At 36.1% G+C, this 23,235-nt stretch overlaps 1 protein-coding gene across 4 annotated transcripts in view; it reads left to right on the top strand.

Moving 5' to 3' along the window:
- PHKB (phosphorylase kinase regulatory subunit beta) overlaps nt 1–19,036 on the top strand; it is a 200,475-nt gene extending 181,439 nt beyond the window's left edge. For 3 of the 4 annotated variants that reach the window (XM_029200886.1, XM_029200909.1, XM_029200902.1), the window contains exons 27-31: nt 4,978–5,112; nt 11,259–11,388; nt 15,456–15,563; nt 17,576–17,716; nt 18,369–19,036. In XM_029200886.1, coding sequence (XP_029056719.1) covers nt 4,978–5,112; nt 11,259–11,388; nt 15,456–15,563; nt 17,576–17,716; nt 18,369–18,506 — 652 coding nt within the window. In that variant the 3' untranslated portion in view covers nt 18,507–19,036. The remainder of the gene's footprint in view (nt 1–4,977; nt 5,113–11,258; nt 11,389–15,455; nt 15,564–17,575; nt 17,717–18,368) is intronic. The other variant, XM_029200896.1, reaches the window with a different exon arrangement.
- Nucleotides 19,037–23,235: the final 4,199 nt, after the last annotated feature.

The following is a 23,235-nucleotide window of genomic DNA, read 5'->3' as shown; positions in this document are numbered from 1 at the left end:
TGGTGTCATAGGTACCAGACCATAACATTGCTTGTGCAGTAAAGGAAAAGGAGATAATTGCAGCTCTGAGTTCATTAGCATGGTCTGATACTCATTCATAGTACTTTGCTTTTGCCATTTGATACGAGGTAAAGAAGTGAGATGATGGAGTTCTACCTCTATTCTGATGATTAGATCAGAGGTAGAGTGGGTGAGTGATTGCTCTCCAGTTACCAAACAGGAAGCTCACTTTGCCTCATCAAATTGTCACCCTCTTTGTATTAATAGGAATCAAGCAGAACAGTCCCTTCTTGCAACTTTTCATCTCCTGTCATATAGCTTAGTAAAATGTTTGCACAGTTATTTGTTCACTTGTTTAACAGTAAGCTTGGCAAATACTTCTTAGTGTCTTGAAATAACCTCAAAGTGATTTTAAAAATTGTTTCTTGCTGTGGATCAGTGCTATTCTTTATAACATTTTTTCAGAAAATGTCAGCTGTTCTGATTTACCAGTGATGTCAGATTTCCATGTACCTTATTTTATATTTCACTCCTTAATTGGGGCAGGTTGGAAAGGAAAATGCCAATACATACACAGCATGCTAACCAACCTCACATTAAGAGAGTTTTTAGAAGGATAAACTTATTCCCAGGACTGTATAGGAATACTAGGCCACCTCTTCACATATTTCCAGCATTGTGGAGGAATTCATTGTCAAGTCAGACCATGCTACATTTGAAGGTTGATCTGGTCAGAAGTGTGCATCTGCCTCTCTCTCATTTGCTTATTGTCAAATAGAGCATGTCCCTGGTTCTTTAGGCAGACTGAATTTATAAGGATCTGGTCCAAGAATAACTTTCATTCTTTTGACCTTCCACAGTTGCTTGCTTGCTTGCTTTCCCCATTTTGCGTTAAGTGCTTTTACATTGGAATTGTCAAATCAGGTTTGGTGACTTTGTCAGCAGGAATGAGGGTAAGAAGCCAGATTTTCCCATGCAAAGGAATTAATGCTCTTTTGTATTAGTAGTTCTAAAAATGGATTAAAATGTCTTTGATTTTCTAAACTGTGTGACTCACTTGGTTATTTACTTTCTTTAAGTGTCTGTTCATATATAAGGCTATTTGGCTGTTTCTGTTTTAGTCTTTTGAAGAATTCCAAGCTAAACAGATTAACTTGGCCAATATTTTTGAATGAATAATGTATTTTTAACAATCTGGCAAATAAGTTAGATTCATTTGTGCTCAAATGAACCTTCTGGGACTTCCTTGGTGGCTCTGTGGTTAAGAATCTGCCTGCTAGTGCAGGGGCCACAAGTTTGATCCCTGGTCCGGGAAGATCCCACATGCCGTGAAGCAACTAAGCCCATGTGCCACAACTGCTGAGCCTGTGCTCTAGCCCGCCAGCCACAACTACTGAGCCCACGTGCCACAACTACTGAAGCCTGTGCGCCTAGAGCCCATGCTCTGCAACAAAGAGTAGCCCTCGCTTGCCTCAACTAGAGAAAGCCCACATGCAGCAACGAAGACCCAACACAGCCGTAAATAAATTTATTTTTTTTAAAAAAGTCATCTTCTTTCTTTGGTGGCTGCTGAGTACAATGTTTTCTATAATTTGCTCACAGAACTGCTGAGATTTTGTAAATAGAAGCCTGAGGGGAAATTTTTAGATCTCCAACTATCTTTGTTTATGGTACTGAAGGTTTTAAAAGGTAAATGTGATAGATAATGTTTAGCTTTAATAACTCAAGTTTTGGGAGGACCTTAAAAAGTAAGTGTTTTAAAAAATTTAGTTACTTATTTTAGAAGAGGACACCTCCTGAAGTGAAATCAATGAGGCACTTCTTCCAACCTGAGTTTGAGAAGTCAAATAAAAGGAGTTTGCTAACATAATTTGAACATAACAATTGAACGTAAAAATTGAACTCTATAATTTCAAAAGCATTTTAACAGTTTTAACATAACATTGTCTTACTTATTCCTCAAAATAATTTCATAAAATGAGCTGAACAAGTAATAGTAATACAGTATTCCCATTTGAAAAATAACTTGGAAACGGAGTTCAGTTGGTAAGTGACAGAATTGGTATCCAGGTCTGTCTTCATTGTTTTTTCTTTTCGTTATGAAAATATTTAAATGTGTAATAACAGAATAGTTTGGTAAATTCCTATATACCCATTATTTAAATGGGTATAAGCAATTGTTAGTAATTTATATTTACTATATTTGCTTTACTTTGTTTTGGCTGTAAATTATAAAGGAAATTTACAGCCAAATGACATTTTGACGTTTACCCCTCAATATTTTAGTAAGTATATATCTAAAGTAAGAAAAAGGACATTTTCTTAATAAACACAGTACCATTATCACACCCAACAAAGTTAGCAATAATTCCTTAATATTACCTGGTACACTGTTTTTATTCATATTTCTCTAGTTGTCCCCAAAATGACTTTGTTTTAAAAATACCAGGGTCCCAAAGAAGGCCCACACATGGCATTAGTTGCTATATCTCTTAAGTCACTTTTAATCTAGAACAGTACCCCTTTACCCCATTTTTCTTTTCATGACATTAAGTTATTTGGGGACACCAAAAGGCTGGTCTTTAGATTTTCAATTTGATGTTCCTTCTATTATACTAAGCTGCCTCAAATGTAAATTTTAAATGTTAAATAAAGAAATAAAATAATAAATAGAAAACAATTTTGTCCAACCTATAAAATTAAAAATAGAATTTTTATATTTTAAAGAGAATCCATGGAGCAGTTTATTGTAACTGAAATGTTGCTGTAACAGCTAATTAGGTTTGACATAAATACACTACCATGTGTAAAATAGATATCTAGTGGGAACCTGCTGTATAGTACAGGGAGCTCAGCTCAGTGCTCTGTGACAACCTAGATGGGTGGGATGGGGTGGGGGAGGGAGACCGAAGAGGAAGGAGATATAGGTATACATATAGCTGATTCACGTATCATTGTACAGGAGAAATGAACACAACATTGTAAAGCAATTATACTCCAATAAAATAAATTTTTAAAAGAACTAATTTCATAAGCAACTTTAACATCAAAACATCCAGAGTAACTAGTAACTATATCCTTGTGACTTTTATGCTTGTATAACATTTTGATTAAATGTAGTTCATAATAATGAAGATGAACAAGTAAATAAATTCTAGTGTTTGGCAGTAATACAGGTTTAGTCCAGTTTTGCTTTTCAGCTGATTAGAGAAGTGCAAATTGTACATCTTAACTCCGTTACATATTCTGTTTTGTTGCACATACCAGAAAATTCACGAACATGTTGTTTGTAGATACCTTGTCATCTTTAGTGTTCTTACCAAAGAGCAAGTATTAAATATTTGTCATGTACTATCAGTAGTAATAGTAATGTTATATATTTTTTAAATTATTATGTTCTATCCTTGTGTATCTCTCATGCCTTTATAATCTATCTCAGTGTCATGCAGCATAGTCTGCATTTGACTGGCAGACTAGTTAAATTCCTAACTTCCAGAAATGGCAACAACAAAGAATAGTGAAGAGAATAGGAAAAAGAGCTGAGAGTTGCCTTATCAGAGGGATTGGAGCAGTCACAGGAGACACACTGCCTTGTGGCTTATGGCCTGGCCCAGTGGGCAGGGTGATATGCTTGGTTGATATTACTTCCTGCTCAACTGGAAACGATTACCATTTTTCTTACCATTCTTTCCATTGAGAGAGGGTAAAGTCATTCCATGAGGATGCATCACTGTTGTTTTGCAAACCAACCTTGGCAGAAAGAAGGACTTGAATCTTTTGATTATTTCCACCTAACATTTTCATCTCTGTACCTGCAATAACCTGTAGGCAGTCTTTCAAAGAAGTGTATAAGAGAAAGATATTGAAATATTTGGGCACAGTAACTTCGCCACTTTAAATCTTTGTTGCTGTAACTAGATGTTTCTACCTGTGGGCTGGCTACACAGTACCCCCTTTGGGAGACAAAGCCTGGGTGAATGAAGACATGTTCTTTGGAGTTCTCTGTCTCTGTTTGTTATTCAGTGTTCACCAAAGGATTTAAGGATAAAGCACAGGAATCTGCTGTGTAAAACTAATTCCCTAGCTTTTCCTAATGGTCTGTAGAGTTCTGGTTCCCTAAGGCATAGTATTATTTCCTGAGTTTTCTTTGGTTTGCATAACTAGTTTACCCGAGTTCTTTCCTCAGAATACAATAAGTGAAATGAGATGAAACTGTAAAAACACTTACTAAAAGCTTCTCAAGTTAAATAATAAAATTATTTACACATAAAATAATGAAATATTTTAGGCATTTCTAGGCACATAACTACCAGGCACACAAATAGTACTCAATAAATGCTTTCCTAAATAATCACATTAAAGCTCTTTCTGTAATACAAATGTGTTTTATGAACAGCATTTAAATATCTATTAAAGAATAGATTCTTCTGAAATCTACTGATTAAAGTATGTTCTCTGATATACTAGTATAATTAAGTTATAACTAACTGTGTGCCTGTATTTCAAAGGCAGGTATTTCTCCTCTGTCCCTTCCAATTAATGACTACAAAATAAATGAAGTAGGTAAAAAATACTTATCCTTCCTGGGAAAGAAATGTGTATATAATAGCATATCTCAGCCCATTTCTTAAAATGATTTATTTTTATCCCGTTTGTTTTTTTCATATATCTAGTATTAAGAAAGCAGTAGTGCGGCAGCCACTACTCATCAGTCTCACTTGGTAAGAACCTAAGCACCTGTCTGCTTTCATGTTTTACTACCTGTCCACATATGCACAAGCAGGGCTCATTTTTAAGAGGCTGATCATGTCACATAATCTTGACGGAAGTAATTATATCAGCAGTTCAGGAAATTCAAATGGCCTTTTCTTCATTCCTCTTTGGATGGGTCAGTGCTGTTAAGGGCATTGCCAAAAGAAGCACAAGGTGATTTTATTTCAACAGTTATTGATTCATGCTTTCCCTGTTTTGTTTCAGGTGGATCATCCATGCTATGAAGTATGAACTACAGATCCGTGGTGGAAACAAGCCAGCCAGAGACTTATATCAGTTGTCACCTACTGAAGTGAAACAGCTCCTGTTGGATATTCTGCAGCCTCAACGGAATGGAAGGTAATGAGGATCCTTTATCAAAGACCAGTAGATGGGCAGCATACCTAGAGATACTAATTAAAATTGTCTTCAGGGCTTCCCTCGTGGCGCAGTGGTTGGGAGTCCGCCTGCCGATGCAGGGGACACGGGTTTGTGCCCCGGTCCGGGAAGATCCCACATGCCGGGGAGCGGCTGGGCCCGTGAGCCATGGCCGCTGACCCTGCGCATCTGGAGCCTGTGCTCCGCAACGGGAGAGGCCACAACAGTGAGAAGCCCACGTACCGCAAAAAAAAACAAAAAACAAAAAATTGCCTTCAGTTGTGATTTTGTGTTGATTTGAATTTTATACTTTTTTCAGGTATAGATTGTAAACGTTTCTTAATCTTTATTATTCTATGCAGAATGTAACACTTCATTCCACTTTGGTCAATTCCTCCCAACATTTTGGCATAAAAGTTTGGATTTGGTAATGTTACTTAAATATCTTGCCTGTAACTCTGTCTCTCTAAGTAGACTGTAAACTTATTCAGGTAAAACTTGTCTTAGACTTAACTTGTGCTAATCTTAGAATAAAAGCAAAACAAATACTTTGGATTGCATTGAATTGAAGAGTTATTTTTATTACAGAAAGTGCTGTAATAAAATTATTTAAGCAAGCATTTATTGAGCACTATCTGTGTGCCTGGTACTTTCCAAGGTATAGTTATGTGCCTAGAAATACCTAGAGAAGAAGTCTTTTGCAAAAGTATATTTGAACAAATGGAAGAGCATCCTTGTTCTTAGACAGGAAAATTCAACATTTTAAAGATGTCTGTTTACAAGTTTAATGAAATTCCAATAAAATTCCAACAAACTGTTTTATGGAGTTAGACCAGTTAATACTAAACTTCCTGTGGAAAAACAAACATGCAAGAATAACCAGAAAAGCATAAAACAAAGACTTGCCCTAAGAGAGACAGTAAAAATATTTAAAAGTCTTTATAATTAAAATAATGTGATGCTGGTACATGAACAGAAAAATAGAACAGTTGAACAGAATAAAAAGTCCAGAAATAGACCCCCCAAGAACATAAGGAATTTTCATGTATGATAATTTCATGTATGACATCTCAAAATCATTGGGTCAAGGATGGACTTTTTAAATAAATAGTGATGGGACAACTGGATAGCCATTTGGAAAAGATAAAATAAAATTCATACTTTATACTGTACTTGAGAATAAACTCCAAACAGATTAATGATCTAAACGTTAAAAAAATAAAAAGAAACCATACTAGTGCTAAAAGAAGACATGGGTTGGGACTTCCCTGGTGGCACAGTGGTTAAGAATCCATCTCCCAATGCAGGAGACACAGGTTCAAGCCCTGGTCCGGGAAGATCCCTCATGCCACAGAGCAACTAAGCCCATGTGCCACAACTACTGAGCCTGCACTCTAGAGCCTGCAAGCCACAACTACTGAGCATGTGTGCTGCAACTACTGAAGCCCACATGCCTAGAGCCTGTGCTTCACAACAAGAGAAGCCACTGCAATGAGAAGCCCTCACACCACAACAGAGAGTAGCCCCAGCTCACTGCAACTAGAGAAAGCCCATGCATAGCAACAAAGACCCAACGCAGCCCAAAAAAATAAAATGGAATAAATATAAAAAAATAAATTCAAAAAAAAAGAAGACATGGGTAAATTCCTTTGTAACCTTGGTATGGGAAAGACTTTCTAACTATGATTCAAACCCAGGGGCAATAAAAGATTATTAAGACTGTATAAAAATTAAAAGCAACACTTTGCATGGTGAAAAAATAGACAATGCCAAAAGACAACTGAGAAGCTGGAATAGAACATTTGTTACAAAGAGCTAATATCCAAGAATCTTAGAAACTGAAGGACAAAGAACCAAAAACCTAAGAGAAAAATGGGGGAAAATATGATTGATCAATTCATTTAAAAAATTTAAAAATGGACCTTAAATATTTGGAAAGATGTTCAAACTAACTCATAATTAGAGAAATGTAAATTAAAACACATTGAGATACCATTTCTCATCTATCAGACTAGCAAAGTTAAACAGTATGGCAAACATTTGCTGAGGCTGTGGAGAAACAGACACTCCCATATATATCTGGTGACTACAACTCTTCTATATGGGAATTGGACAACATCTAAAAAAAAGTCTACATTTGCACTTACCCTTTGACCCAGCAGTCTTACTTTTAGGGACCCACCCTGCAGGTTGCCTCCAACAGCATGAATAGATATTATATATATGCACAAGGTTGTTCATTGCATCATTGTTCATAATTGCAAATTTTGGAATGCCTATGACCTTAGTCCCCATGCATGAGGGATTATTTGAATAAACTGTGGTATGTCCACACAGTGGAGTACTATGAAGTTGTGAAAAAAGAATGAGTGTGGTCTCTATGAACTGATATAGAATAATTTCTAGGCTATATCGTTACATAAAAACAGCAAAGTAAAAGGCAAAAGATTTACACACTCTGAAGAGAAACCAGAGGACTTCCCTGGTGGCGCAGTGGTTGAGAATCTGCCTTCCAGTGTGGGGAAACGTGGGTTCGATCCCTGGTCAGGGAACTGGATCCCGCATGCATGCTGTGGCTGGGAGTTCGCATGCCATGACTAAGGAGCCCGTGAACTGCAGCTAGAGAGCCCGCCAGCCGCAACTAAGGAGCACATGTGCCACAACTAAGGAACATACTGCTGCAGCTAAGGAGCTGCTGAACCGCAACTAAGGAGGCTGTGAGCTGCAACTAAGGAATCTGCCTGCCACAACTAAGACCAGGAGCAACCAAAATAAATAAGTAAAATAAATAAAATAAAAATTTTTTAAAAACCCAGCAAAGTACAAAAGAGTATGTATCGTACACTACTCTTCATGTAAGAAAGAAGGGGATATCTGCTTACTTTTACAGAAGAAATACAGGAAGGATAAATCAGAAACTAATGAAATTGGTTACCTTCAGGGAGTGGGGAGGAACAGGGTGGGAAGAATGAAAAAAATAGGTACAGTGCAGTAGGGTTGAGGGTTGAGCAATACTTCCATTTGAATATACCTTCCATTTGAGTATACCATTTGAATAGCTCTGACTCTTAAACTATGGTAATGTTTTATATTCCCCAAATATAAATAATTAATTAAAATTAATCCATGTGTGCAAGGTACCCAAAATAGAATACAAACAGTAACAACTGACCCTAACCATATTACAAATGAATAATATCACCACACTGAAGGGGGAGGGGATGACAAGAATTAACCAAAGTACCTTTGGAAAACATTGACTAGACACTGTAAAGCTGAACAAAAAAGAACTGCACACAAATCCTGTACTCTGTATAATAAATTTTTTTCTCACAGAGGTAGGAATTAGCAATTCTGGAATTTATATATATTTATTTATATATATATATATATATATATATGCACACATACACACATAGTGTTATATATATGGTGTGTATACATACACACACTGATATTAAATAAATAAGTAAATGTGGCTAATTTGAGCCAGATTTTTTTTCACTGTTGGAAAATGTAGTTACAAATAAGGAAAGAGGAGTGGCTAGAATATACCCTGTGGTTTTGGGCTGGAACTGGGAGTATCAGTATGAATTCATGATTTTTACACAGATGTATAGATACAGAAATAAATACAGCAATAAATGTGGATATGTATATGCGAGCATACGTCCATATCTTTTCTAGGTGTCCACTGAAAGAACCTAGAAGCAATGAAACCCCAATAGCAATGGGCAAACCTAGTGCCCAGATATCGATTTCCAAATACCACTTTCTAATAAAGGAACCAGAGTTCCTTGGAGAAATGGTTGATTCCAGGGCTGGGGCAAGAAAAGTACAAGATGAACCTGGAGCATCTTGTGGTACCAGAAAGTAAGAAAATGCTCCAAAAAATTATAGAGGTGTGTTAGAAGGATGCTGGAGACAATGTGAAGAAGACTCAATGGCCAAAGCTGGAACAATTTGAGCAAGAAAATAAATAATGATACTATTGGATTACATCTGGTAGAATAAATATCCATGACTCCATGCTGATATAAATAGGTAAATGGGAGAGAAGGGACTTGTATTACAATGGAACTCCAATTAATAAGTATAGATGGAATGATGGAAATAAAAAAATCACCATTAGGCAAATACAAGAGTAATAACTGTTGTAGGCAAGAACCACTAAATTTAGTGGGTAGAAGTATGATGAGAAATGGAAAATTTGCATAATTTCAAAGTATTTCCATTCAAGATACTTTTTAATTTTAAAAGGAAAAATTGTAACTTGACAGTGCAGAAACCCAGCAGACTCCACCTTAACTAAATGATCAAGGTTAACATCACCATTAATAAGATACATCAACATCACATACCCCCTGATATGATGTGCTGAGAAGGGTACAACTATTTCTGGGTATTCCTGTGAAAAATGCATAACCTAAGTCTTATCATGAGAAAACGTCAGACGAACCTAAATTGAGGTACATTCTACAAAATAACTGACATTTCTAAAATGTCAAAGTCGTGAAAGATGAAGATTGAGGAACTGTCACAGAGTAGAGGAACCTAAGGAAACCTGGAAACTAAACGCAGTGTGGGGTCCTGGATGGGATCCAGGCCCAAAACAAGGATATTTGTGGTGAAATTGGCAAAATTTGAATAAGGTCCGTAGATTAGTAGTTTATTTCCTGGTTTCGAATAGTTGTGCTATTGGTTATGTAAGATGACAGAAGTAGAGGAAGTTGAGTAAAGAGGAACTTCATTAATTTTTTTTTTTTACTTTTCTGTAAGTCTAATTTTTTTCAAAATAAGAAGCCAAAGAAGTAAAAATAAGAGAATTCTTCTAAAATAATTCCTCCTCTGTGAGTTTTCACACATTTCTACCTTTTATGTTGTTCTAAGCAAACATCTCCTTTTTATAGTATTAACCATGACTTCATAGAACTTGGAAAACATCTCTTTTGTTGTTGCCAAACAAAGGAAATAGGGGGAAAAAAATCAAAAGCAGAATATAGGATATTCAGTTTGCACACTCATTATCCAAAATAAAACGTCATGAAGGAACTCCTTTGGCTTTTTCTCTTTAGCATAGCACTGAACCCAGCCACACAAGTGTGGGTCTACCAAAACAAGCTGTATGTCCAAAAAAGTGCCTCCTCACTTATGTAGTGATGTAATTTCATTGGTCCTCTTTCACCAGAACAAAAATGTCTTTTTATGTTTACTGTATCATGCATAGCTATTTTCACACCTAGAAATACTGTTGGTCATTACATTCCCACCTTGTGGTTGATGACACATTTTACTCTGCAGCCTGTTTTAATACCAAGTATAAAAAGTTTATATTTGTTACTATCTTCAGCTTTTGTAAGAATATACTACTATGTCATTTGTGTGTTCTTTTCAGATTATGCAAATTCTGCATCTTTAGCAGTTTGTGATTGAAATAACTATTATATCTTTAAGGTTTAATACTTCATGCAAATAATAGATCTAGAATTTTGACTCTTACATGTCGATTATTATGACATGTAAAATTTGGTAACTGATTCTTCAGCACTGGTACTTTGGCCATATTTAAATTAAGGTTTAAAACTAAATATAAGGTTTAAATTGACACATAAGCTTAAAATAAGGTAATTTCATTAGATACATCATGCTTTTTTGAGCATTCACCCACTTATCAGGTGTTTATTAAGCACCTTTCTTGGAGAAGTGTATAGGAATGATCAAGCTATATATATCAATACAATGCCCATGTCTTCATGGAGCTTACATTTTATTGTATGTGAGGACCACATGAACTAATTTTGAAAATGACTGCTGCTGTGTTTTTACATTGAGCTGCTTTACATGTTAGAAAGTCATTTAATCACATAGTGAGTTGTAAGTAACTTACTAGAGAATAACATTTTGCTTGTTAAATTTCTTTAAATCTTGGGGGTTTTCTCCTTTCCTGCAAGCTCTGTTTTCACTTTGAAATATTTAGTAACCTCTGTAACACATGGTAGATAAGCATCATTGATGGAATTTGGCTTTTCTTGCTCACTCTATTGGAACAGTTAATCCATATAAAAGCCCTGCTTTCTGCCAGAACAAGCTTGTTTTTCAACACTGAGGCATTTTCTTTTGGTCTACAGATGTTGGCTGAACAGGCGTCAGATCGATGGGTCTTTGAATAGAACTCCCCCTGAGTTCTATGACCGAGTGTGGCAGATCCTGGAGCGCACACCCAATGGAATCATTGTAGCTGGAAGGCATTTGCCCCAGGTACAGCCCTACTGTGTTTGTGTCAGTAAAGGGACTTCTAAAGGGACCTCAAGGAGCAGAGAGTTCTTTCCTTCTCTGCTTTGAAAATAACTTTCTACGTATTCCATTTTCTAAGAGTATTTAAAGTAGGGGTATCCAGATACCTGAAGGGAGAAAATAAGTCTGGTCAGTTGGATTGGAAATATTTTTTCCCAATCTGAGTTCCTTTTATTTTTCAATTTTAGTGTTCCTCTATAAAAAAGCCTTGTTTTACAAATGGATATTTTGCTTGCAAGTTGTATTCAATAAAAAAAAATTTTGTTTTATCATATTTCAGATGTTTCAAGGAAGTTCTCAGTTTAAAGACACCGTATGGTCAAACCTTTTGCCAATCAATCTATCCTTCCTTTGTTTGCTTATTAGTGAATTTAGGGTTTCTTATATTGACATTACTGAGTGGTGGTATTCCTTCACCACCAACTGTAATGGGCCAGTGCTGGGGGACCTCACAAACAGGAAAACATACATTCAAAAGACAGAACCAAATCAGTCTTAAGAAACAAGGTGACTTAGTAATGCTGTGGATAAGGAAGTTACTAGTTAAGAACTGCACTGAATGTGAAAAGTACAGTAACTTTTTAGGTCATTAGACAATCATTTAATTGAGATGTAGCTTACCGTTGGTCCGAATGAATTAGTGTTCCCTCCTTTAGATGGTTTCCCAAGTTATATAAACTGGCCTGCCTCTTTGATTTAATTATTTTATTTAATCCTGACACCTAAATCATTGCGCTTATGCACAATGATTTAGGTGTCAGGGAATAATTAGGCCTTCAAGAAATGGAGTACTGTATCTGTTTGTAGTGTTGAAACATCAAACAAATTATTCTTGATGAAGGTCTTTATACAAAGTATTCTTTTTTTATTGAAGTATACTTGATTTACAATATTAGTTTCAGGTGTACAACATAGTGATTCATTATTTTTATAAATTATACTCTATTTAAAGTTATTATAAAATATTGGCTGTATTCCCTGTGCTGTATAGCAGGGGTCCCCAACCCCTGGGCCACAGACCAGTACTGGTCCATGGCCTGTTAGGAAGTGGGCTGCACAGCAGGAGGTGAGTGGCGGGCGAGTGAGCAAGTGAAGCTTCATCTGTATTTACAGCCACTCCCCATCTCTCTCATTACATCCTGAGCTGCACCTCTTGTCAGATCAGTGGCAGCATTAGATTCTCATAGGAGCGCAAACCCTGCTGTGAACTGCGCATGCGAGGGATCTAGGTTGCGTGCCCCTTAGGAGAATCTAATGCCTGATGATCTGAGGTGGAGCTGAGGCAGTGATGCGAGCGCTGGGGAGTGGCTCTAAATACAGATTATCATTAGCAGAGAGGTTTGACTGCACAGAGACCATAATAAATCAGTTGCTTGCAGACTCATATCAAAACCCTACAGGCAGTGGCAAGTGAAAACGAGCTCAGGGCTCCCACTGATTCTGCATTATGGTGAGTTGTATAATTATTTCATTATATATTACAATGTAATAATAATAGAAATAAAGTTCACAATCAATGTAATGCGCTTGCATCATCCCGAAACAATCCCCTCCCACCCCCACCCCGCTCCGTAGAAAAATTGTCTTCCATGAAACCAGTCCCTGGTGCCAAAAAGGTTGGGGACCACTGCTATATAGTATATACTTGCAGCTTATTTATTTTATGCATTGTTTGTACCTCGTAGTCCCTTACCCCTATCTTGCCCCTCTCCTCTTCCCTCACCCCACTGGCAACTACTAGTTTGATCTCTATATCTGTGAAAATAAAATATTCTTAAATACACACACCCATACTCATTTTGTTTATATGTACATAGGGTATTTCTGAAAGGATTCATAAGAAATTGGTAGCGTTCTAGTTTTGCCTTTGGGAAAAGGAACTGTGGTCTGGGGGGACAGAGCAGCTTTTCACTGAAAACCCTTTTTAACCTTTCAGAATTTGAACTTTGTGAATCTATTATTTATTTTCAAAAATGAATAAGAACTTTTTAAAAGGATTGTTTATGCTATTAACAAACTGTTGAGTGGTTCTTGTCGGCCGCCAGTATAGATGCTCCAGCCCTTTCCCAGATGCTCTGTGACCGTTGTATGGAGCAGCTCTGTCTCCTGTGGGTGGGGAACTGGCCTCTACTGTTCGTGTCCTGCTTCTTCTGCTAGGCCTTGTGTCCATGTACGGTGGACTCTGGCAATGTTTTGTTAGCTTCTTTCCCAACCCCCGCTAATACCTACCAGATATTCTTTTAATTGTCTAATTGCCTGGGTCACTTACATTTAGTATTTTCTCCTTGCTAACAACAACTACATGTTAAGTATTTTTATGTGCCAGGCACTTTTCTAAGTGCTCCTTTAATTCTCACAACAGTCTTCTGAGGTAGGTACTTTATTGTTACTGTTTGACAGATGAGGAAACTAAAGCACAGCTAAGTGGTTTTTCCAAGGTCACACATCTAGGAAGTAGCTGACCCAGAGTGCAACCCCCTTCCCCGGCAATTTGACTTCTGAGCCTTTTCTCTTAACTTCTCTGCTACAGTTGCCACTTCTTTCAGAGATTGGAAAATAAGGCAGCCTTGATGTCTCTTCTCTAGGTTTAACTACTGTATTGCATACTAGCTAGGTTGACTTTTCAAATGAGATATATTAAAAGGAAATTGATGTGAACCCATGAAAAGTTCTTCCTTTTCTTCTGTAACTCCATTAGTCTCATTGCTAGACATCTAAACAGTTATAATTACAGGCATATGTCAAATATTGCAGGTTTGGTTCCAGACGATTGCAATAAAGCAAATTACATAAAATTTTCTGGTTTTCCAGTGCATATAAAAATTATGTTTACACTATACTGTAGTCTACTAAGTGTGCAATAGCATTATGCCTAAAAAAACAATGCATGTACCTTAATTAAAAAGTACTATATTGCTAAAAATTGGTATCCATCATATAACAACACAGGGTTGCCACAAACCTTCAATTTGTAAAAAAAAATCTGCAAAGTGCAGTAAAGTGAAGCACCATAAAACAAGGTATGCCCGCACCCTGTTGAACAACCAGCTTCATTTTCCCCAAATTAGGTACTACCTGTAAACATTAATATTATGTTGGATTGTATTGAATATAGAATACAATAGATGGACCATACTGAATATAGGACTGAGGCATTATTATACCAAGCAGAATAACACTGCTGTCATTTGATTGAAAGGAGACATTTCTGCTGGGTCCCATTTTGAGTAGTACATAGATAGATATTGTTCTGAGGCTGTGATTAAGTTCACTGTAAATCATCACTGAGGTAAAAGCAAATAAGTATGACTCACTATCTCTGCATCTCTGGTAATAATTCTGGGGACTCCATCTGCTTTCCACCATATAAGCCTAACATTTAGAGCCTTTCCTTCCATCCTTTGAAGATTATCTACCATGCCCAGATATGGTTCAGATTTGAGTTTATTTTCTGCTTTCATTTGGTTTGTGGAATGTGAATGGAAGATTTTGCAATACTCTTGTCTTAAATGAAATATCAAGAGTAGAGTAGAGAACATTTTTTTTTGTTTTGCTTTTTTCTGCACATAATATTATTTCACTTATTTGTATGCATTTTTATGCTGCCAGCTCAGAAAGGACCTGCCACAGAAATGATGTTAATTTAATAGCAGGTGACTTACATGCTGAAGTCTGACAGCAAGCATAACTTCTTGTGTTAATTCTGAAAGCAATATGTACTCTTATTTGTTGTCTCAATTTTTGGCTGTTCCGTTTGTGTATTGAAGTGGTTTTCTAATATAGTCCCTTTTCCCTAAAAACATTAAAATAGTGAAGATAACTACTAAAAACAGGAGGTTTAATTTATCACAATAGTCAGCTGGTTGGCTTCAGTAATTTGACATATATAAAATCCAGTCATATAGCTGAAAATGCTCTCTAAGGTTTTGTAGAAGCTGAAAAAGATTATTGACTAGAAAATGAAATTTTCCTATTAAGTGGGAACCAGGATATAACAATGCAGCATATTAATATTGAGTTATTTCTTTCAGCAACCAACCCTGTCAGATATGACCATGTATGAGATGAATTTCTCTCTCCTTGTGGAAGACATGTTGGGAAATATTGACCAGCCAAAATACAGACAGATAGTTGTGGAGGTTTGTATTTTAAAATGTAGATTGCTGAAGAAGTGCTTTCTATCTGTTCCCTGAAAAGTAGTATAAGGAAACTGCCCAAGAGACCAGGAATTCCACTCCTCACCTAACCCAAATCTCCAGTTGAGTCCTGGAGGAGATGACCATCCTTGACCCGAGTCAAAGCACATGAACAATTCAAACATCTTAAATCCATCAGGGTGGAAAGGCTAACTGCCCAACTTTCTCAGCTATACACTCACCCCCACAGTAAGTGCATCAACAGTACCATGAGAAAGAGGAAGTGACCTTTTTCTATTTGTCTTTTTTTTTTTTCTGTTTACAGAAATAATTCATGACTATTGTAGAAAATTTCGATAGTTCAGAAAATTATAGAAAAGAAAGTCAAAAATGTCTCTATATCCACTCACAATAGATTGCCACTATTATTTTGAGGGACACCTTTCTAGACATCTCTCTGTGAACAGAGAAGACATGTAATTTTGTGTATCATCATTGCTCCATATAAAGTTAAATGCTAATGTACACACACACATGCGTGTGTACACATGCTTTTTTGCCATTTTAAAACATTATGTCAAATACATAGAGAGAAAATAAATAAATAAAGAAGTAAAGAAAAAGGAAAAAAAATACATAGAGATTCCCTCAAATGAATGGATATAATTTATAGCTCATCCTCACTTTGTCTGTTTCTCTGGGAGTGTCTCCATCAGACTTTGTGTTTCTTGAGGGTGGGTAATATGTCTTATTGATACAGAAGCTCTCAGTGCTGAACTGGATGTGGCACCTTCTAAAATCTAGCATATCTGGAGCTACAGTCAGCTAAGTGAGATTCAGCCTTATCTCTGATGTGCCAGGATTTGGGAAAGAATATCAGCCAGTCAGTGTCATAGCATGTGGGAGTGAGGCAGAGACTGGGGTCAAGAAAAGATGGGGTTTTCAGAAGGGTGAATGCCTCCCTTGTGCTGTTAACCTTTGGGTATCTTGTGCCCATAGTTGTCTCTAAAATAAAGTCATTCTCTTTGCAGAAGAAATCTACATTTAGTACTTGAGCAAAACTTCGAATTCTTTTGACTAAAGCCATGCCCCAAGGTCTCCCACATTGTGACTCCTGGATTTTTCTGTTTCGTTTGGTTCTTTCCAGTTCTGTTTGGGAAGCATTTCAATAAAATACATTCAGAAAGATTCCCAAGTTGGGAATTATGAGGCCTTCTTCCTGTTCCATGTCCAACTTAGGAGCCATAATCATCATGAGAAAGTCTTTACCAAGCATTGTATACTCAGATACAATCTTTGCATGTTACAGTTTGTCATATAAAATGAACATTACTACTTAGATAAATGTATAGGGTAGCCAAACAATAGGATGATGCCTTCAACCAAGATAGCTTATACAAACCAAATAATACTCATGTCATAGAGTCAAAGTATATTGTTTAAAACATAGCTGTCCCCTGAAAAATACTATGATGTCACAGAATTGTACTCATTTTGGGGTGCTAGACTCCCAAGTCATTTGATCCTGAGCCTAGATCCAGAATCTCCATTGAACTCATCTGCCTTCTCTGGCTTTGTTGCCTACCACCTCTTCCGAGGCAGCCTGTGCTCCACAGGACACTGTTTTGGTGTCTTGCCACCAAGGATTAAGGCCTGAAGACCAGAAAGAGTTCAGACACTTTGGGTGAATAGGGCACTATGTACTGTTGACAGGATTAGAAAAGTCATTTTTCTAAGTTATTAGTTTTATTTAAGTAACTAAAAAACATTTCCATACAGCTACAGGGATACATACAATGAAAAAAAAAAGTGAGGTTTCCAAACAGAACTCATGCTACTAATTTGCAAGATTAGGAAGATTCCATCCATGGATGATCCTAAAGCCTATCATTGTACAGAACACACTGTGGAATATGAGGACCATACATCAGTCTGAGTAAAGAATGAAAACATACCCAGACTGTGTCGCTTTTATGGTTCATATAATTGGCTTTCAATGTGTCTGTCTCTTCTAGTTACTAATGGTTGTATCCATTGTACTGGAAAGAAACCCTGAGCTAGAATTTCAAGACAAAGTAGATCTAGACAAACTGGTGAAAGAAGCATTTCATGAATTTCAAAAAGATGAGAGTCGACTAAAAGAAGTTGAAAAACAAGTAAGTAGACAAAATAGCTTTTTGTAGAATTGCTTTTTTCTCTCAATTCTTCAAAATATCCCTAATCTCTTATCACTTAACTTATGAAACAGATTTACGGAGTACTAAATAGAGTACTTGAGAGGCAGAGGGAGGTCTGATTTATTTAAGGAATTAATGTTACTTTTTAGTTAATTACTAGTCAATTCAGCTATGAAGTTCTAACTAAAAAGAAATCTAAGAAGAGATAAATTTTCCTTTTTATAGTTAGCAGTTAAAATGTGTTTTACCAGAAAAGAGCCATAGGTTCCAGAAGGCTATAAAATTAAATTCTGGGGAGGATGGGAATGAGTAACAGGCTACATTGGTGCTGTGTACTACCTAATATAGTCCCTTCCAGGCTCTCTGTTTAATATTTTATGCTTGTCAGTAAAAAGGTTCCCTAAGTAAATAAAAATTATCAGCAAAGAGGAGAATACTAAAAATGTCTGTCTTTGTTTTATATGCTGAGAAGACACCTCAGGAAAATAAAAGAAAAACTCAAGCAGCTCATCTTTTCCATGAGGAAATATTTCTGTGAATTTATTTTTCCCTCTAGGCTGACACTGACTTTACCTGTCAACTCTTTACAAACAAAAAAATCAAACAACTTGCTTATTGTTTTCCTTTGTAGGATGACATGACTTCCTTTTACAATACTCCCCCCCTGGGAAAAAGAGGAACATGCAGCTATTTGACAAAGGTTGTGATGAATTTGCTGCTGGAAGGAGAAGTCAAGCCAAGCAATGATGACCCATGTCAGGTTAGCTAGTGAGGAAGGTGTTAGAGACTCTTTTGAGGCAGGTTTTCCAGAAGTGTGTTAAGTTTGTGTTGAAGCTTAATCGAGGCAACCATTAATGTGTGGGCTGATCGTGCTGGTGAGTGGTTGCCACACCCTTGGCAGAGTTATTGGACCTCTTGCATGCCATAAGCAATCTGATGGTAAGAACTGCTTATAATCAAGTGAAAATAAGTTCTCATGATTATGCCCACTACAATAATAATCTTTACTGAACAATAGTAATTGTTTATGAATTGAAATTTCACCACTGCATGTTTTGTGATTACACAGCTCATCAAAATGAGTCTTTGCACTTTGGACTAAATTCCCATCTTACTGCCAATTAAATGAATTTTCCAACTAATTATGTGTACTAGGAATGAAAATATATTGAAAGAATGGTAAATTTTTTTAAGTGGCATTATAATGCTAGAAAAAGATACCAGTATGCATCATAAAAGCAAAATCAGCCAGCTGATATTTTGATTCTCAAACTGCATTATCGATAATATTTTAGTATACAGAGCTATTGTACAATTTTTGCCTTGTAAACATGATTGTGGTTTTGTATTGGTGCTAACTGTAGTGGTTGAACTAAAATAATAAACCTATGTCTGATCAAATATTTTCTTTGTGCTCTTACTAAAAACAGAATTTAAGTAAGATTATTCAGAAGTGTGGGCTGTTCACCTAGTTTGTACTCATAAAAAACAAAATTAAAAGTCATTAAATTTTATTTCTGAATTAATGAATATATCTGGACACATTCTTTGTTTCCATTACTCACAGTATCAAGTTTATTACTCCTGAATATTTTCATTTAATTGATCAGGAGATGAAATGGAAGAGAATCTATGGTACCTACAATTACGCATATTTTGTTACCAAATTTACTTAAGCAAATGTTAATAAAAATCTAAAGTAGATTAAACATTTAAATTTTATGAATTTATTTCCTTACTGAATATTACAGTGAAGCCCATTAATTTGAGCCCTGGCCCCAAAGAGAGTCATTTTTCTGACCAGTCTTATTATTGAGTTTCACCTGAGAAGTCAAACTTGTCACAAAAAATGCAGCCTATTTGTAAAGTCTTGAAAGGATCTAAGAAAGAAAGGACAAAGTAGCTTCAGTGACAAGTCAAACTGATATCAAATAAATGGATGCAGGATCACATGAAAAAATCTGAAGAGTCAGGCACATTCCTCATAACTTTGAGGTACACTGCCTACATCCTGCATAAGAAATCATACGTGTGCAGGTTGGCAAAATTGAGAAAAATGAGGTAAAAATCTGACCAAATAGAACTTTTTTTTTTTTTCGGAAATCAAGGAGAAAAATAACATCTATTCAGAACCTGTTATGTATTAAGTGTTTCACATGAATTATAATATCAAATTTGCATACTGATCATATGAAATAGAAATTGTTATCCCAATTTTACAGGTAAGAATACTATGGTCCAGATTATGTAATAAATTCCTCCACTTGTAATATGAAAAGAATTCAGATTTCTGTATGTCATTACAGAATCTGTGTACTTCTCACTAGTCTACCCCAGACTGATTTTTCTTCCCTCTAATGTGATTGTAGTCTCAGATTGCCACATTTCCTGGTAAAACCCACTGGGGAGAAGCCAGTAACAGTTGATTCAGGCTATGGGGGATGATTTCGTTTAGGAGGAGTTCTCCTTGCTTCTTTAGGAATTCTGGCCTAAGGCTATCTTATCTGATTGCACTGTCTTTGATTCCAAACCAATCACTGGCTTCTGTCTAAAACCATGATTTTACTGGATTACAAACCACTTTTACAAGCCTCCAGATAAATGCTGTAAGCGCTCATTGCCCACTGAGAATTCCTCACTAGTCAGTCAATTTGAGTTTTCCCTTTGACTCAGAGCATAATCTGGCTCTGAAGAAAATTCCAGTAGTAACATAAATAATAGGAAATAAAAGTGGTATCACTGAAATAATTTTTTTGTCTCTAATGATCAATAATTTGAAAGAGCTAGAACAATTTATATTTGGCAATGTGGATGCATTTGTACTAAAGTCAGTCAAACTGTACAGTCTTTTCTCGGTGCCCACAGGAAATTGGTTCCGGGACTCCCCATGGATATCAAAATCCGTGGATGCTCAAGTTCCGTATATAAAATGACATAGTATTTACATGACCTACATGTGCCCTCCCGTACACGTTAAATCATCTCTAGATTACTTACAATTCCTAATACAATGTAAACGCTGTGTAAATTGTTGCCAATGCGCTGCGAATTCAAGTTTTGCTTTTTGGAACTCTCTTGAGATTTACTTTTCTGAATATTTTCGATCCATGATTGGCTGAAATTGTGGATGCAGAACCCATGAATACAGAGAGCCAGTTACACGTACACACATATGCAACAAATGTATCTATCACATTGTATTATTTGTGAACTCTGTATGTTTGCTATATAAAAATGCATAAAAAATTAAAAAATGCTTTATTATTCACCTTGAAGAAGTACTGAAGATTAATTAGATTTGCATGAAATAATCTGAACTCCTTAAAAACCAGCAATAATAAATAATATTTCAGTGGGGAAAATTAATATGCACATAACATGCATATATTAAATGTATTTACATAGATTCAATTCCTATTTATATCTGTATGTATGTTGAATTTATATTTATACATATATTTAATTTTTTCTTCAGAAACACACACATACATATATAGATTTGCCTTTCTTTGTTTGCTTATTTACAATAGTGAAAATACTTCAAGGAACTCCTTTGTGAATTTTGCAGCTCTTTGAGGAAGTATCCATTTAAAATATCTGGAATGTGTGTTAAGAAAAAGAAATTACTTTACATTTTCTTGGAAGAAAAAACAATTTCACTATGCACAAAATGGCTTAGAGTAATATAGATGGTTTTGTCACTGTATTCTTTTCTTTTCTCCCCACCCCCCATATGCAAATTCAGGAAACAGGTAAAATATGAGCATGGACATTACTTAAAATATGGCTTATATTTCAATGTAAGTTTCCTTGTAATATTATGGTTAAAGAGGAAAGTAACTTGAATTGAAATTGATAATTTGGTTACTTCCATCCTGCTTTTAGGTTTGTGCATCCAGAAAAATACAAATGCTGCTTCTCTTTTCTTTCCTTCTTTTTTTTTTTTTGTTGTTGTTGCTCAGTAATGCATCATATTTATTTTTTTCTTTTTACCTTTTGACCCCTTTCACCCATTTCTCTCACCCCCAGCCCCTTACCTCTGGCAACCATCAATCTGTTCTCAGTGTTTATGATCTTGCTTATTTTTTTTAGATTCCACATGTAAGAGAGGTCATACGGTATTTGTCTTTTTCTTTCTCTGTCCGACTTTTTTCACTTAACATAATGCCCTCAAGTTCCATCCATGTTGTTGCAAATGGCAAGATTTCATTCTTTTTTTTTTTTTTTTTTTTTTTTTTCTGTGGTACGCGGGCCTCTCACCGCTGTGGCCTCTCCCGTTGCGGAGGAGCACAGGCTCCGGACGCGCAGGCTCAGCGGCCATGGCTCATGGGCCCAGCCGCTGCGCGGCATGTGGGATCCTCCCGGACCGGGGCACGAACCCGCGTCCCCTGCATCGGCAGGCAGACTCTCAACCACTGCGCCACCAGGGAAGCCCCAAGATTTCATTCTTTTATGGCTAATATATAGTGGAATATTTCTTTATCCATCCATCCATCAATGGACACTTAAGTTGTTTGCATATCTTGGCTACTGTAAATAATGCTGCAGTGAATATGAGGGTGCAGATACTTTTTCAAGTTAGTATTTTCATTTTCTTTGGGTAAATACCCAGAAGTGGAATTGCTGAATTGTATGATGGTTCTATTTTTAATTTTTTGAGAAACTTCCATACTGTTTTCCACAGTGGCTGCACCAATTTACATTCCCACCAACAGTGCATTAGGGTTCCTTTTTCTCCACACCCTCACCAATACTTGTTATTCCTTTTTTTATATAATAGTCATTCTGACAAGTGTGAGATAATTTCTCATAGTGGTTTTGATTTGCATTTTCCTGATGATTAGTGATGTTGAGCATCTTTTCATGTACCTGTTGGTCATCTATATGTCTTCCTTGGGAAAATATCTATTCAGATCTTCTGCCCACTTTTTAATTGAATTTTTTTTGTATGAGTTTTTTATATATTTTGGGTATTAGTCCCTTATCAGATATGTGATTTGAAAATACTTTTCTCCCATTCAGTAAGTTGTCTTTTCATTTTGTTGATGGTCAAGAACATCTTAAGGAGAGGGATATGGAAAAGAAGATAATACTTGACTTGATATATTAAGAGAGTTTATGAAAAGATAATGAAGCAGCTAGTTTATAAAACAAGCATGAAAAAAACTTAAACATGAGGCCCATGGAGAGAATTGAGGACTGACAGTTCATAGCTAGGGCAACTGGAAATTAAAAAAAAAAAAAAACACCTTGAAATATTTAATATTTGCTGAAATATGGAGGAAAAGGAACTATGTTGTATTTTTAAGAATTAAAAAGTCCGATTAGCTGAGCAGAGTTGCCAGGAATCGGCCACTGTCTTAGCTGAAATCAAACATCATTTGCAAATGCATATATGAGTTTTAGCTTCCTGCTTAAATGTTACATAGGCAGAATTCTGAAGTTTTCCACTACTGAAGGCATTCAGAATCTGTGACATATGTATCGAGTTTGTGTTT

Source organism: Monodon monoceros, unplaced genomic scaffold (assembly GCF_005190385.1).
Source record: "Monodon monoceros isolate NGI ecotype Baffin Bay Population unplaced genomic scaffold, NGI_Narwhal_1 Super_Scaffold_10, whole genome shotgun sequence".
Classification (NCBI taxonomy): domain Eukaryota; kingdom Metazoa; phylum Chordata; class Mammalia; order Artiodactyla; family Monodontidae; genus Monodon; species Monodon monoceros.
The sequence above is the reverse complement of the archived record's forward strand: the minus strand, read 5'-3'. Positions and strand labels throughout refer to the sequence as shown.